This window comes from Cyprinodon tularosa, unplaced genomic scaffold, assembly GCF_016077235.1.
Source record: "Cyprinodon tularosa strain WSP-4 unplaced genomic scaffold, ASM1607723v1 ctg52, whole genome shotgun sequence".
Classification (NCBI taxonomy): Eukaryota; Metazoa; Chordata; class Actinopteri; order Cyprinodontiformes; family Cyprinodontidae; genus Cyprinodon; species Cyprinodon tularosa.
Window position 1 is genome coordinate 232,323 of NW_024039252.1, and position 15,780 is coordinate 248,102.

The 15,780-nt window shown below is 39.0% G+C and overlaps 1 protein-coding gene across 13 annotated transcripts in view; it reads left to right on the forward strand.

Annotated features, from left to right (window-relative positions):
* kmt2cb (lysine (K)-specific methyltransferase 2Cb) overlaps positions 1-15,780 on the forward strand; it is a 93,173-nt gene that overhangs the window by 57,897 nt on the left and 19,496 nt on the right. For 9 of the 13 annotated variants that reach the window (XM_038303780.1, XM_038303779.1, XM_038303777.1 and 6 more), the window contains 11 exons: positions 2,942-3,134; positions 6,257-6,349; positions 6,607-6,654; positions 7,395-7,535; positions 8,785-8,817; positions 9,739-9,885; positions 9,977-10,109; positions 10,209-10,444; positions 10,993-11,066; positions 13,335-13,532; positions 13,763-15,742. In XM_038303780.1, the coding sequence (XP_038159708.1) occupies positions 2,942-3,134; positions 6,257-6,349; positions 6,607-6,654; positions 7,395-7,535; positions 8,785-8,817; positions 9,739-9,885; positions 9,977-10,109; positions 10,209-10,444; positions 10,993-11,066; positions 13,335-13,532; positions 13,763-15,742 (3,276 nt within the window). The remainder of the gene's footprint in view (positions 1-2,941; positions 3,135-6,256; positions 6,350-6,606; positions 6,655-7,394; positions 7,536-8,784; positions 8,818-9,738; positions 9,886-9,976; positions 10,110-10,208; positions 10,445-10,992; positions 11,067-13,334; positions 13,533-13,762; positions 15,743-15,780) is intronic. The other 4 variants (XM_038303782.1, XM_038303786.1, XM_038303784.1 and 1 more) reach the window with 4 other exon arrangements.

Below are 15,780 nucleotides of genomic sequence, written 5' to 3' on the forward strand. Positions count from 1 at the left end.
AACCTCGTTATTCCAAAATAAACATTATAGACAGAACAAACAAGCACACAAGTACAGGTTGCTCATTAACTGTACTGGTGCAATATGAAAAATAAATGTTTGTGTTAAAACTACGCAAACTTACATGAGAAGTGTAGCTGTACATCCACAAAATATAGGGTACTTTGTTTCATAAAGCGCAAAAAAAGACATGCATTTTTGTTTTTAAAAGCCCCTAAGGGGTTCAAACAATAGGCCCCCCCATTTCAACAAATGAGGTTTTTTTTTGACTAGAAGAGTTCTGCCTTTTAAGACGGGAAAGTATAGCAGTTAAAGTTGCTACTTGAGAAAATACTGAACCAAAGAGATAAAAATAGCCCTGTGATTCAAATTATAAATTGTATTTGGAATAAAAATGAGAGAACTAGGGGTGCTAAAAAAACACATCCTCCAAAGACAGATATTTACATGGGAATGTGGCATATAATTAATTGACATATTACTGATCTTGCTGGATTTTGTTCTGCTTTACTTCTATAAATTGCAGGATCTTCTTTACTTTATCTTTGCCAGAAGATTTAAACTTTAAAAGCCTTGCCCTCATAATTTGCAAGTTAATTTATTTATAAAGAAAATATAAACGCTGCTTAAGCTAATTCAAATGAAATTAAAAGTATAATAAGTAGCCAACTTTATCACTGTCTGTAACCTACTAACAAGGTAAGGAAAGCATCAGATGAGCTACCTGAGAAACTAACGTTACGTTTCCCCACTTTAAAACCAAACAAACATGGTCGTTCACCCTGCTGATCAGCTCTCTTCACTGCCATTGAAGGCTCCAACGTGTTTTCTTTTCAGGTGCTGCATCATAACAGTGGTGCTTCCGTGTTATGTTAATTTGTTTTTACAAAAGTTGCATGTTACGACTTTTTTCGCTTTACAAAGCGCAGGCTGTTTTAATTATTGTGATCAATTTGCGTCGTCAATCCCGGCGCATGCGCGCTTCATTTGCAGTCTGGACGCTGAGGGTAACATCCTGCTGCTCTGACTGCAGCGCTGAGAGGGACTCCTGCAGGAGCGTGAGAACTGTGTTGGGATGGGGGAGGCACCCCACGGCAGCAGCTGCCGACGGCGGCGGATGACGCATTAATCGCGCGACACAACTAATCGATGACGAAATTCGTTGACAACGCTTTTAAAAGTCGATTTTTATCGATTCGTTGTTGCAGCCCTATTAACATTATTATTTTGGGTTTTGACTGACAGTTGGCTGAAAGTTGAAATAAACGGCAATTTCACCATTGTACTTTATACAACTTCTACTCATTAGGCCTTTCGTTAAAATTCTGTCAGTATACATTATACATTATACATTTTTCGAAATAAAAAAAATATAATCGAAATAAAGTTGCTTAAGGTATTAAAAGAAAAAATACCTCAAAGAATGTTTATTTTTTAGAAATCCAAAACTTTTATTCATAAAGTAGTCACATCACGCTACAACAATCAATAAATAATTTATTAAAAACAGTGTATTTTTTTGTTTTGGCATTTAGATCCTGGACAATGACTACTGCAGCAGTTCATGGTACACTTAAATGTCCAGAGTGCTGTTAAAACTATAGGAAACATTTTAGACTACAAATGTCTGATATGAAAAATGTGTAGGAACCCTGGTTTTCATATCTGCATTACAAATATAATCATAGCTTATAAATATTATTATAGCCGTAAAAATAAATATTATTTTTGTAACTTTCTTTTCATAAATACGGTGTAACTGTAACTGAAAAGTTTTATTCTGTGAAAACCTTTGGCTGCTGCACCTCCATCTTATAAAAGTTCTTGTTGATGAATTAGATAAATAGTCTTTTTTTCTCTTAGTGGGTCTTAACTTTGGTCTCTTGTTCAAATTCACAATTTTAAGCAAAAAGTGTTGCATAGAAAGTTGTCTCTGCACCCTTGGGAAGGTATAGAAGCCACAGCATGTTGCATTAAAACCACTTGCCCAATTTGCGGCCCCTTTGTGAGCTTTTTGGAAACGAAGGAACATCCTGAAGAACCTCTCAGGAGAGGATACTTGTCTACTATCATAACTTTATAAATGTGACCCATCTTTCTTGTGAATTGACGCACAAAGGCTTAACTAGAGCTGGCTGCTTGTCCCCAGCCTGTATCTTAGTGTCAGTTTGTGTTGCCTTAAACATAGATAGGTGGTGTGCATTAAGCCAGCGGTGGCTGTCGCCGCAGCTCTTTATCCACCACATTAAGGAGAAAACCTAAAGGTCTTACACAGTGAAGCAGATTTCATTAATTATTGAGCTAACAGGTTTGGCTTTAATGTCTCAGTGCTGCAGCCATCGGTGCAGCTCCATGTTGTAGAGAATAGTTGGGGGGCCTTTGGGATGTTGCTGATTAGTGGGGCTCAGTCCTGGGGGTCAGAACCATGTGACTGATGGTTCGGAGCAGGGCTCTCCAGAGTGTGGCACCGGGCAGATATGTTCCTCTGAATGATTTCATGCAGACCCAGACCAGAATAAAGCAAACAAACAAAACAAAACAATACATGTTTGCCCTGCAGCTAGTTCCTGCAGATTTATACTAATGTTTTAAGAGTGAATTTCTTCCTGATATGTGGCCACAAACTCAAATCCTTAAATGATAGGAATAATGTAAAACACCAAGGATTCATTAGAGCCAAGTTTAATCCAGCTATCACTGTAAGCAGCAGGACTAAGCTAAAACAGTTTTAGTTAGTTATATTAGTTCTATACATGGGAAAGAAAGTGGCGCTGACCTTTTTGAATTGATATTTATACTTTCAAGATTTCAGAATTGTTTATTAAATGTGATTACAGCTAATATTCTCCTAAGTATTTTCCTTTAACCTGATCATTTGCATCCTAACTGCTGATCATTGCTGACCTGCTGTTGACTGCTGCTGCTTTGTTGTCTTTCTCAGGAGGCTTTCTTTGGGAAGGACCTACTGGATAAAAGCAAGCAGAGCAGACAGCAGGGGGGAGAATCAGGCCTACTGGAAGAGGGGCAAGGCTATGTAGAGAGGAAGCAGCCCACTACAGGCTTCTTGGACACGACATCAGACCCGCTGCTAAGTGCATCGACAGCCTCCATCCCTTCCAGGCCAGCAGCACCACGTATGTATTAACAATACATTTGCTCCCACGGATAAGCAATGTAATAATTCATGCAGCTAAGGAAATGTCGTTGGCTAAATATTTAATATTACAAGAAAGAAATGAATTACATCGCTTCTGAAAATAAACCAGGACAGTTGGGGGTAAATTAATTTAACAGAAATGAATGTTTCCGCCAACTAATTTCTTGCCCGTTCCAACCAACATGCGGGGTATTGCAAAAACTACCCTACATTTTTGCATCACCACTATAAAACTTTGTGTTTCACTGGGATTTCATGTAATTGAGCACATAGACCAATGCATAATTTGAACTGAAAGTGTGTGTGGAAACACCATTCACTGTCACTTTAGTCGGTTTTTGATATATCTACACCAGCCTCGCAAATTTGCGCAGGGAAGTCTTTGCTTTTTTTACCTTTTCTTTGCAAGACAGCGCTAAGGCTACTAGATTAACATGTTAATCTAGTAGCCTTAAATAAACCAGGCTATCATCACCCATAGCTAGTGTCTGGATGTATCTTCCTGCTGAAGTCTGCAGCTCTGACCCAGAGGCTGAAGCCTGACTGGATCTAATAAGTTTAGGATATTATTTTGTAACCCAGCTATAAGCTGGACCTTATTTATCAAATAGGTTCCTCCTGAAGACAATATTTTTTTATTCATTTGCCATGTTAGATTATAGGTGGCTAAATGCAAATGATAACATCAAAACACAGGGGTTTAGTTGTTTAAAAAAAAAAGTAAAAAAAAAAAAGGTCTCCTTGACCTATTTTTACTTTTTTGGTTTTTTTTTCTACAACATACAATCCAAATGCAATACATTTGAGTTTTTGCTTTCCATTGTGGGAATATGTGAAGGATTTGACTACTACTGTTATATTACAGGTTTATATGCAGGAACTCTTTTTATACATTTTGTGCATGTATGATATAAAAGAAGCAAGAACACTAGAGGTTGTTTATTAATCAGAATGCATTGCTTACAACTTTTAAGGCCTCTTCAATCAACATTTTTTTGTTATTGTTGCAAACATTTGCAAGTTGCTATCTCATCTCACAACTTAGGTTTATATACACATAAAAATTGAAGTTATATACGTATTTAACAGAATGGATAAAACCAGGGGGGAAAAAACTGTTGATCTGCCTTTAAAAACTTTAAAACTTGACATTTTACTAAGCTTTTAAACACCCTTAGTTTTGTGCTTCCTTTGCCAGCACTTTGTTTTCTTTAGGTTCAATTACTAGTTTTGTCAAAAATGCAGTTTACGGTTTTTTATTAGTATTATTATTAATTTTTTTATAAGAATGTAGCAGGACTAGATAATATAGCTAAAACATCTAGCACACTATATTTTTTCATTTTAGTCAAAACAATATAATTCTGATGTTTATACAAAACAATATTTGCCAATGTCTGTAACATTTTGGAAAATTTGTTTTAAAAAACAAAGGCAAACAAAAGTAAGCCTTGATAATTTAAAAGCTTAAATACACATTTAGCCAGGTAATTATCCATCCCTCTTCATATTTGCATCCATGAGTCCTTTTACAGTTTCTATCACTAACGTCTTTTTTTTTTTTTTTTTTCTTTTTAAATTTTTTTTTTTTCCTATGTTCAAACTGAGAAGACAAACACTCCTAAAGCTTAAATATTTACTCTCTAAAATGAACAACCCCCTACAATAAATTAGCAAAACAGCTTATAACTAGCTCTAAAAATATATAACAACAGTATGAAACATCATAAACCCTTGTTGTTGATGGCGCTTTACAAGGAGGCTCATTAAAAGTTGTCATCAATGGTAACCTTTCCTGTGCAAACCAAACCTTGATTACAGCCAGGATTGGTTTAGGAAAAACAAAAATCCAACAATGCACACATCTCATAATATCAGATGACGGCCCCCTGTTGGTGGCACCAAGCTTGCACTCTGCACCTTTATGTCTTCTTCTTTTCAAGGCTGCTCACCACAATTAGCCCTTTTTCTTTTTTTACTCTTATGCTTATGAGCTACATGCTTTCTACACTACTGCCATCATAACAGTCTACACACACCAGTTTTTCCCTTCATCCATCCAGCTCTGAAATAGGGCACATTTCTGTCAGCGTCTTGTCATGGCCCCTCATTTTGTAGCTAAAGCTTACCCTGTTGGAGCATAGCCTAGCGCTGAGCACAGCTTTCTCCCGGTGGCCACAGGCTGTGTGTCTGCTGTGTACCTCATCACTCATGTTGCCAATGTGTTACAGCTCTTACTGTTTGGTTTGTATCAGCTACGCCCTAAACGTCAGTCAGTGACAAATTCACTCTTTTTAAAATTTTTCTTTCAGTTTTCTTTTCTTTTTTTTTATGGTACTAGTGGCCTTTATTTGAAAGTCAGCTGACGAGAAATGGGGTTTAGAGATGTGAAAGACATGTGGCGTAGGTCCATGGGCAGATCTTCACATCATGCCTACGCCAAGGCCATAGACCAGGGTGATTATTAAAAAATGTGTTAAAAATCCTGTGAACATTTGTGGAAAAAAGTGTTCTGGGGTATATATTGATATTAATTTATAGTCCAGACTTGACAAAATTGCAGAAACAAGCGCCACACAAAGCAGTTGCTCATCAGGCCTTTTTTAAATGGCTACTTTTTGGACACAATAAAAACCAATTCTAGTGATTGTGTCTACTTTTGTTGCTAAGTCAGATTTTTATCCAAAAGTGCATGTCTTTATCGGATTCCAGCACCTTTATTTATATATTTTTGTTGTTTTTCCGAATTTATTTCTTCATGTGTCAAATCACAGCCCAGCATCTTCTGGCCTTTTGAGTATATCCAGGCTGATTTTCAAAGATTCTGACTTTATTTTCATCAATTTAACTTAACAGATTGTCAACACCACTATGGGAGAGTTCAGTTATCCGTCTTCATTTTGTGTTTCATTTTATATCGCATTACTGTCCATGTCAGCCAAATATATTCATCTAGTTTCATTCAGGGTTTAATCAACAATTTCTGCATGTGAAATTCAAAAAGCGACTCAAAATCCGCCATGTCAGTTCATCATCATTTATTATTTATGACGCTTTTGTTTTCCTTTTTTTCTTTTATTTCTATTCCTTCATCTACAGAGACGACAGAGGAACCGTTAGTTGATCTAGCTGATGTTCTGAACAGTGGTGCAGACATCTTGGGAGTGCTGGGAAAGCCAAGCAGTGACTCTGGTGCGTCAAAAATCTCACAGGCAGCAACAGTGAACTGACTCAAATCCTCTACTATCCCTGATACAGAAATATACCCAGAGAACATGTTTATTTTATTTTTTGTTTTCTCCACCTTAGTGATTTTCTTTAATGCCTCATTTTTTAAAAGAAAAAAAGCATTTTTTTTTTTAAATGTTCACTTTTGTTATTTTTTTCTCTCTTTTGTTTCGCTTGTTCTGTCTTCACCATTTTATTTCACTTGGTTTGGGTTCTTGTAGGTCTTGATTTTTGCCCCTTCAAGGTTGACAGCTCACCTCCTCCTTTTGGTAAGGGTGCTTTGGCCTTCAGTTCCTGCTTTAGTTTATTCTTCCTGCAGTGTGTGTGTCTGCATGCTTAAGCACTACAGCTACCTCATAACTAGTTTTTTCTCTCTCAGTCATTTCAGATTGCAATAACACCCATGAACTCCTTAGTACCTGCCTAACACCTTCAGTATTTACCCAAATTATTTTGGTGTGCCACTCTTTGTGATCGTGAGCCTTTGAATATCCTCTCATGAACTCATATCTGCCTGGAAGAAGATTTCTTGAAACTGACAGGAGCATTTTGGCCTTCAGAAAAGAGCATTATAGGAATTGCAGGGCCTTGGAAAGTGTCCTTTCAGTGTCTCAATGCAGCAAAAGGCTTTTCATGCCTTTCACTTCATGACATTAAGCTCTGTGGTCATTCTTCTGTAATTTTTTTTTGGGGGGGAGGGACATCATTGTCTGGAAATTCTAACCAGCTCTAATCTTAAATGCTCCTTAGAGCAAACATGTATATTGCTAAACCAGTTCTGTTAAATATTTTTCTGCAATTTTGATTTTAAAGCTATTTTTCATCTCTTAAAATTTATAAATATTATTACGAAATCTGAGCTCGAGTTTTTAAAAGAGTTTTAAATTATTTCCAATGGCTGTTTAGACTAATAAGTCCTCACATATTCACTCATTTAAGAGCTACATTTAAGGACTTATTTAGTTTTGCTTTGTGGTAAGACTTTCTTTGCACGTCTGTGTTTCCACAGCTGGACTGGACATCGGGTCGCTTGCAGATGGCTCCCCAGTAGCGCCTTCGTCACAGACTGGCCGAAGGACACCTCGAACAATACCAGAGGAACCCCTGGACGGCATTCTTAGCCCAGAGCTAGACAAGATGGTCACTGATGGTCAGTGTCAAAAGACAGGACTGATCATCAGACAGAAACCTTCCACATCCAACTAATAATCAGTTTGGCTCTTGAATTAAGGATTTTTCTCAAACCAAGAAATCTTGAAGATTCAAGTTAATATGGGCAGATTTTTTTTACTTTATTGCTGGACAAGCTCCTCCTTATTTAAAGAGCTGTAAAGCTTCATGATAGATTATTCCTTTCTTTTGTCCTTTTCTTAAATCCAAACATAAAAAAATGAAACATTGAGGAACCTTGGTAGAAAACTAGTCTAAAAACTAGATTAATTCAATCCACATGATTTCCCTATAAAATAGCAGAGAACTGAAGCAATCAGAAGTTATTTTTGAATTTCCAATCTCTATTTTTCATAAAGCATAAAGTTTTGACATTCTGACAAACGTTTTGGTTTTACTGAAGAAAAATCATTGAATATATTTTAACGAAGATATACAATGAATTATTCACTTATAATTTCTTTTAGTAGATAATTTCTGGGCATATTGGTTTATATATTGGGCATTTTCATTGTTAATTTCACTTTCAGGACTCATTGACTAAAATATAGAACCAAAATGTCTAGATAACACTGACAGTATTAGTTTAGGGAACGACGTACCTTTGAGGCCGATGTGAATGGGTCAGTTTATGAGCAAATAAGTAGCTTTGAATGAGTCCATCTTTTTGAGGTATCAGTTATTTTGACCCTAGTAACCGTGTCCCCTGGTTGTTCTGAAAGCACAAACAGGAAGCACAAGCTACACTACATTCAGTAATCAAGGAAAGAAATTAGTTTTTTGTTGCAGACCAGCCAGAAAGTGTTCGGGGCAAGTTGACCTGGAAACGGGCCAATGCTGGTCACTCACCAGTCATAATGGTTTCTATCTCACCCATAAAGTGATACCACCAACACTGGTTTGAGAAAATGAGCAGGGCCATAAAAGGAGCCTGTAAATGTAATATATGAACTACAGTCATCCTGAGTTCCTGTAGTGTGGAAAATAAAAGTAGTGGACTGCCTCTAGTGGTTTGAACTATGAAAGGATTTTAAAAGCAAAAAATACAGAATAAATTGCTGCAGCGCACTGATTTTTATAAACCTTACTAAAGTTTCTTTCTTATTTTATTTTTAATCCTAAATATTTTCCTTTTTGTTTTTAATTGAAAGTTGCCTTTTTGAAAGTACAGCTCCCTATGTTTTCAGTATAAATTGATTAATACCATTTTTTGGTTTTGTGTCTTTCAGAATCAATTCTCAGCAAATTTTACAAAATTCCTGGTTAGTATATTTTTTGTTCAGTTTTGCTTGTTTTATTAGAGCCTAGAAATTAATAGTGAACCATTGTTAGAGCAACACTGTGTAACGTTTGACTAGAGAGGCACTTTTTCTGACCGCTCTGATACTTCGGCTGAGCGTATCAACTGGTATCTGACACCGATCCAAATGAATGAACCATATATCTTCCCATGTGAGTGAAAGTTTTAGAATTTACATACACATTGCTAAAAAAGGTAACAAATTAAAGCAGATATAAATGTGCTTCGTATAATTTATTAACAAATAAGCAGCAAAAAGAAGAGAATAATAGTTCAATGTGAAGTGCACTGGATAACAAATCATCAATATCCGATCCAGCTAATTATCGGTAGTCAATATGGGAGTCGAGATGCGATCCAACTATCAGATTGGTGCATCTCTAATTTTGACGTTTGGAAGAGATTAAATGATTTTTCAGGTCCATATGACGTAGAGGGTTGGATCAGTGAATAACTAATGTGATCCAGAGTGGCACTTTAAGGTAGTCTGACTCCACTTAAACGCAAGAGCTAAAAACATAAAACACTTACCTGTAATACATATTTTTGGTTCTCTGATGTAGGATTCAGTTAAGGGTGGTGAATGTGGCCTTCTCTTTACAAGGAAATCATTGACGTCTCAGTTTGCTGGTTCAATTGGCCTCCTATCAGATTCTAAGCCAGAGGCAGACTGATTCATTTTGTGACAGTGCAGTGCAACCAGTTGCTTTCAGGGGAGCTAAACCTGGAAGTTACAGGTCTAGCTCCCCTTGTGGCTAAAACTTACACAGTGTTGCTTTATTTTAATTTAAGGTAATGAGCTTGAATAATAGACAGTAAATGTTTCTTAATTATATATCAGATATATTACTTTTGTACTTTGCAATGTGTTTGGGACATACAGAGCTGGAGGGTAAGGATGTGGAAGATCTCTTCACTGCAGTCCTTAGCCCAAGCACAAGCCAACCACCTCCACCACAGGTGCCTCATCCCCAGGTCCCAGGGCCCCTTCCTGCCACACCTGGTACGGGTATGCCTCATCCTAATGCAGGTACATTAGACAGTCACTTTGTACTACCGGCAAATGTTTCAGAAGCTTTCGTAAATCTATGATTCATCTGTGTATCTTGTGCATGATGTAGGAAACCCGATGTTTCCAAGGATGCCAATGATCAACGGTATGAGGGGACCAAACCCACGATTCCCTGCTACAGGACCTTGTATCCCAGAAAATTTCCCCCCACTGAACCGTATGCCTTTCAATGACAATCCAAGGTAGTCAGCTGTTTACCCCCAATAAAACTCTGAAGATCTTATTTTGTTCTCCCTGAAAAAACAATTGCATTTTCTGAGCTGTTCTTTCTTTTGTAACAGGGATCAAAAATTTAATCAGATGGCCAGAGAGGCGGTGGGTCCATGGCAACCTTCTACCCACGGCCAAGGCCCTGCACCTCCTGGATCTCTACCTGATGGGGAAACTGAAGCCATGTCTAACGCCCAAAGGAGCACACTCAAGTGGGAGAAGGAGGAGACGCTTGGGGAGCTCGCCACTGTCGCACCTGTCCTCTATACAAATATCAATTTCCCCACCCTTAAAGAAGAATACCCGGGTTAGTAGTTGGCTTTAGGACTGAAATAGTTAATCGGATTAATTGTGATTAATCGATAATTGAAATAATCTTCAACTGATATAGTAATCGATTAATGGTTAAATTGAGTAAAGAGACTGTAAAACATGCCTTTAGCTGACAGAGCAACCCACTCAGAGCAGTACTTATCTTAAAATTGTAAATAAATATATAAACACTTTGCAGTTAAGATTAAAAAAAAAACCTCCTCAATCGGAAAATTTTAGATTCCCCTGGTTCAATTTCATTAAAAATTATCTTTAAGGACCCTTTTGCCGTCCAATTATTTATCGATTCATCGAAAAAGTGATCAAAAGATTGATCGATTTGCAAAACAATCACTAGTTGCAGCCCTAGTTTGCTTTAAATGCTTACTTTTAATAATGAACCCTATTGTTTTTTCATCCAAATTCATTATTTTTTCTTATAATTTTTATTTACGTCTCAGCTTTCTTTTCATTGAGCTGTCATTGAAATTCCACAATGTAAACATGCCCAGGAGATGATGATATTTTCTGTTCTTCCAACAGATTGGTCTACAAGAGTTAAGCAAATTGCTAAACTTTGGAGGAAAGCTAGCTCACAGGACAGGGCCCCATATGTGGTAAGATCCCTCAGACACTCGTATCCAGCTTCCTGCTTTTTGAAAGTTTACTGTATAACACAGGCTAACGCCTGAAAGGATACTACAGTGCTAGATATTTCTAGTTGTGATGTTCATACATACATTTTTCCATCATACTAGAATCTTTGTTGAACAGCTATTAAGCATCTGGTTCTGCTGAGACTTTAAACCTCATAAACCTTTTAGATGCTTACCTTAGGAAATAAACCCCAAAGTTTCAGCATTTATACATTTTTATAATATGTTTTAATTAATTTTATCTGATTGTTCTACTTTAACCTGCTATTATAGTTATTTGCTATATTCACCATTTATTTCAGACTAACTATAACCTTGATAACGGTGGGTTTGGTGTACATTTTTATAATCGTCTAAGGACGTTTAGATCAAGTCCTTTACAGCCGCAATCCTGCATATTTTACATGTGACTATGCACTAACAGCTGATCTACATGGTTGAATCCATCAGATTGTGCATAGGTCTAACAAACTATTAATTTTAGCCAGGTGTGTAAACCAGACTCTTATTTCAAACATAGAGGACACTGGCTTTTAATGCCTGGAGTCCCCCCCCCCTTCCATAATCTGTGGCAGTGCCGGAAGATTATGGCTGAGGGTTGGATCATTCATTCACATTGATTTTGCAACATTAGATATGATGCTAATTAGTCATGAGCGGTCATTTTACAACTGAATATTAAAAAACAATGACATCCTGAGAGCTGTTGTTTCTTGGTATTCTGTGAAATTGCAAATGGTCCTTTTTGAAAATATATGATCAGAAATAAAACGTTTACCTTTTCTGCTCTCTTATTTGCTATAACTGTGAGAACCGCAGACATTTCTCCTAAACTCGACCAAAAACGGTTCCTTTAAGGACGCTACTGTCTATTTTGACAGCTCAACAGATTCCTGATATACTGCCTTTTTTTTGTTCTTTGTGTGTTTTTTTGTTGTTGTTTTTTCGTGGGGATGATTCTCCAGGCAGATATTGGTTTCTCTTCCTCCATTTACATGAGCAAAATGACAGAGATAACAAAAGGTTTTTAAATTAAAGAAATAAGAAACATTTATCAACAACTCAAACAAGACATTAACAATGGGTAACACATGGAGTGAACACAATGCATGCACTTCATGTGATCTCAATGCGTGGCTGCTGAATGCGCTAACGAGCCGGCAAACACATGTATGCCTCGGTCATTGCAAGAAATGCTGCATCCTCCATGCCTTTGCCACCTTTATTATCTTGGTCACTGTGCTCCATGTGTGACGTTCAGCCTACGAGTTAAATAGATTATTGGCATGCAAAGTGAATTCAAGTGGCTGCTAATAAAACCTGTCTCAGAATTCCTTTTCAAATTGTTGGAGAACATATTGCAAAGGGTATATTGTGCAGCTGTTAGTGTAAAGTCCATAAAAAACGTATTTTCCGGACTATAAGCCACTATTTTTTCCCATGCTTCGAACCATGCAGCTTATAAAAAGGTGAGACTTTTCTGTGGGTTTTTCTTTATTACCAGAGGGAGAAGTCAAATTTGGAAATGAAAGAATAGGGGGCTAATTTTCATTTAGTACAAAAACATGCTAGCAGGAGGCACGGTGGAGAACAAATGTTCTGAATTCACACATTTTGACATTTATTTGCCGTATTAAAGCTGCCGAACCAATGAAGAGACTGAGCTCAACTCCTGCAGAGCTGAAATAAAGAGCCGTTGAATCCCCGTCTTTCAGTAGAACCTCTTACGAAACTCTTACGACTTATGATATGTACTAGTTTAATATGTACAATTTTTTTTCAAAACAATTTGTGGCCGCGGCTTATAGTGAGGTGTGTTCTATAGCCCGGAAAATGCTGTAGTCAAAACCAATATCTATGAATAGACAGGGGCACACACACACATTTATCAAGACTCACCATACTGCAGAAATGTCTGCATTGTGAAATGTTAAAAAGATTAACTATGGCTATTAAAAAACGGCTCTGGTTTGTTTAAAGCCCCTTGGTAGCATGAATATGAAGCAATGTTTTTTCATCTAAAGAAAAAGTCACTCTTTACAACAGTAATGTTAGACATAATGTATCTAAAGTTACTATTTCATTGCACTGAAAACTTTGGTTTAAGATGCACAAATGCCCACTTTTAGAAATTGAAACATATCCATCATAGATTTAATTCAGAGTTGGTTATGAAATACCTAAATGACTCCTGTGTTCTGTGTCATTGTTATTCATTTTGCTGTTTAGCAAAAGGCAAGAGATAACCGAGCAGCCCTGCGCATCAACAAAGTCCAGATGTCGAATGAGACGGTGAAGAGGCATCATCCACAGCAACATCCCCCTGAGGTGTTTGATCCCAACATACCACTAGACACAGATCTCCTGTTTAAAGACCCTTTGAAACCAAAAGAGTCAGAGCATGAACAAGAGTGGAAGTTTAGACAGGTAAGAGTGTATGCAATGAAGTCAGAGAATGCAGCGCCAGGTCCACTTTATATAGAGACAGCTAAGAAGTGGTCGTTTATTAACGCTTCCTAAACAACTGCACTATCCTTCGCATTAACCGTGATGACATTGGTGGTTAGTAGGTCCAGTTCATTCTTGGCATGAGAATAGATTTTTCTTCTTTGTTGATATCTAATCTCTGTCTATCTCTTTGTGTTCTGTCTTGACAGCAAATGAGACAGAAGAGCAAACAACAGGCCAAGATCGAAGCCACTCAGAAATTAGAGCAAGTTAAAAATGAGCAACTGCAGCAACAACAGCAGCAACAACATCAACAGCAGACAACCAGCCAGTCTGAGGGAGATGGTTCAAACAGTGGTAACCAGAGTCCAGCATCTCAGCCCAGTAATGGCAGCTCCTCCCCAATACAGCAGTTTAACTCAAAAGAAACCTTTGCAAGGCCACAGATGCAAGCAACTCCTACATCTTGTCCTTCAGAAGATGTTTTTGTCCGACCACCCCCTCCCCCTCCATCTGGTCCATCGTCTCAGCCTCAGTCTCCACAAGTTTTTTCACCAGGTTCCTCCGGTTCAGGACCATCTTCTCCATGGGATCCATATGCCAAAATGGTTGGGACCCCAAGACCACCACCTCTTGGACCAAATGCATGCCGTAGAATGTCTGTGGAGTCTGGAAAGTCGCCCACCTCTTTGATGGAACAGCAGGACCGAGGAAGACCTTCTCCAGCTCATGAATCTTTTGGTTCTCCAACATCAGTGTCCAGTGACCCTTATGCCAAACCTCCTGACACACCAAGACCAACAGGAGAAATGGATCCTTTCCTGAAGCCCATGGGCCCACCTAGGGGCAGTCAAGCAGCTCAAGGAAGATCTCCAATGGGTTCTCCTGGCAGAGACCCATACTCAAGGCCCATGATAAGAAATGAAGCCTATCAGCGCATTGCTCAGAACAGAATGATTTTGTCTGACCCATACTCCAGGCCCCTAATGGCCCCTATACCTGGAAGTAACGAGTCTGGCTCTGTTCCCCTATTTAAAACACCAATGCCCCCTCCTCAAGCTCAGGATACCTTCAGCCGACAAGGACAACATCCCACGGACAGATATTCCCAAAATCAGCCAAATGACCCGTATGCACATCCTCCGCACACCCCAAGACCATCAGCAAATGAGAGCTTCACCAGTCCACCTAGAATGGGCCAGCATCACCCTCAAGGGCACTCTTTTCCTCAGTCAGGACCAGTTCCTCAGATGTCTAGAAATCCTTATGCGCACGCACCGTCCACTCCCAGGCCAGATCGTTTTACTTATGACCCCTTTGCCCACCCCTCTGGTCCCAATAAACCAGGTCCTGACCTGTTTTCTCAGTCCCCAGGAAACCAGCGATCCCTTAATGAACATGGTATTCAATCTCGGCCATTTTTTGAACCTTATGCTCGACCGCCAGGTACACCACGTCCACATGACGACTATGGTCAGTCAGGCTCTCCTAATCCATCTTCGGACCCCTACTCATCCGCTCCTGCTACTCCTCGTCCCAGTGGGATAAACCAGTTTGCTCATAAGCCCCACGTTGGACAAAGGATATCCCCTTCCCACTCAATAGATCCTTTTGGCCATCCACCTGGTACTCCTAGACCCTCTTTGGGGGAAAGATTCTCTAAGTCACCAGGGACCCAAAGGGGTCCAGTAGAGCCATTCACTAGTCCACCTGGGCCATCTAGAACAGGGAGCAATGACATGTTTTCACAGCCAGGGACACACAGAACAATGGTTAATGACCCTTACGCCCAACCTCCAGGGACCCCAAGACCAGGTCCTGATGTGCATAACAGGCTTATGGTGAGACCAGGAGACCCATTCTCACCACCTCAAACCAGGCTTCAAGACCACTTCCCTCATCCAGAGTCTCTTACACCAAAACACCCCGGAGTTTCAGAAGACGGCTTTAGCCAGTCGCCTTCGACTAGACCCAGTCAGACCCCTGGCCACGACCCTTTTGACCAAGCATCTATGGCACCTTGTCCGCAGCCAGGAGAGAAAATGGAAATTATGGATCCTACAACATTGGGGAACAACGGATTGGGCCCTCAAGATCCCACACAAATGCCAAACAACCCACAGATGCCTGCTCCTTCTTCTGAAGCTGCATGTGCTGTTTTGGCTGAGACAGAGGAGAGACTAAAACAGGTACCCCAAAGCTGAACCCATCCAGGAATAGTCCTTTG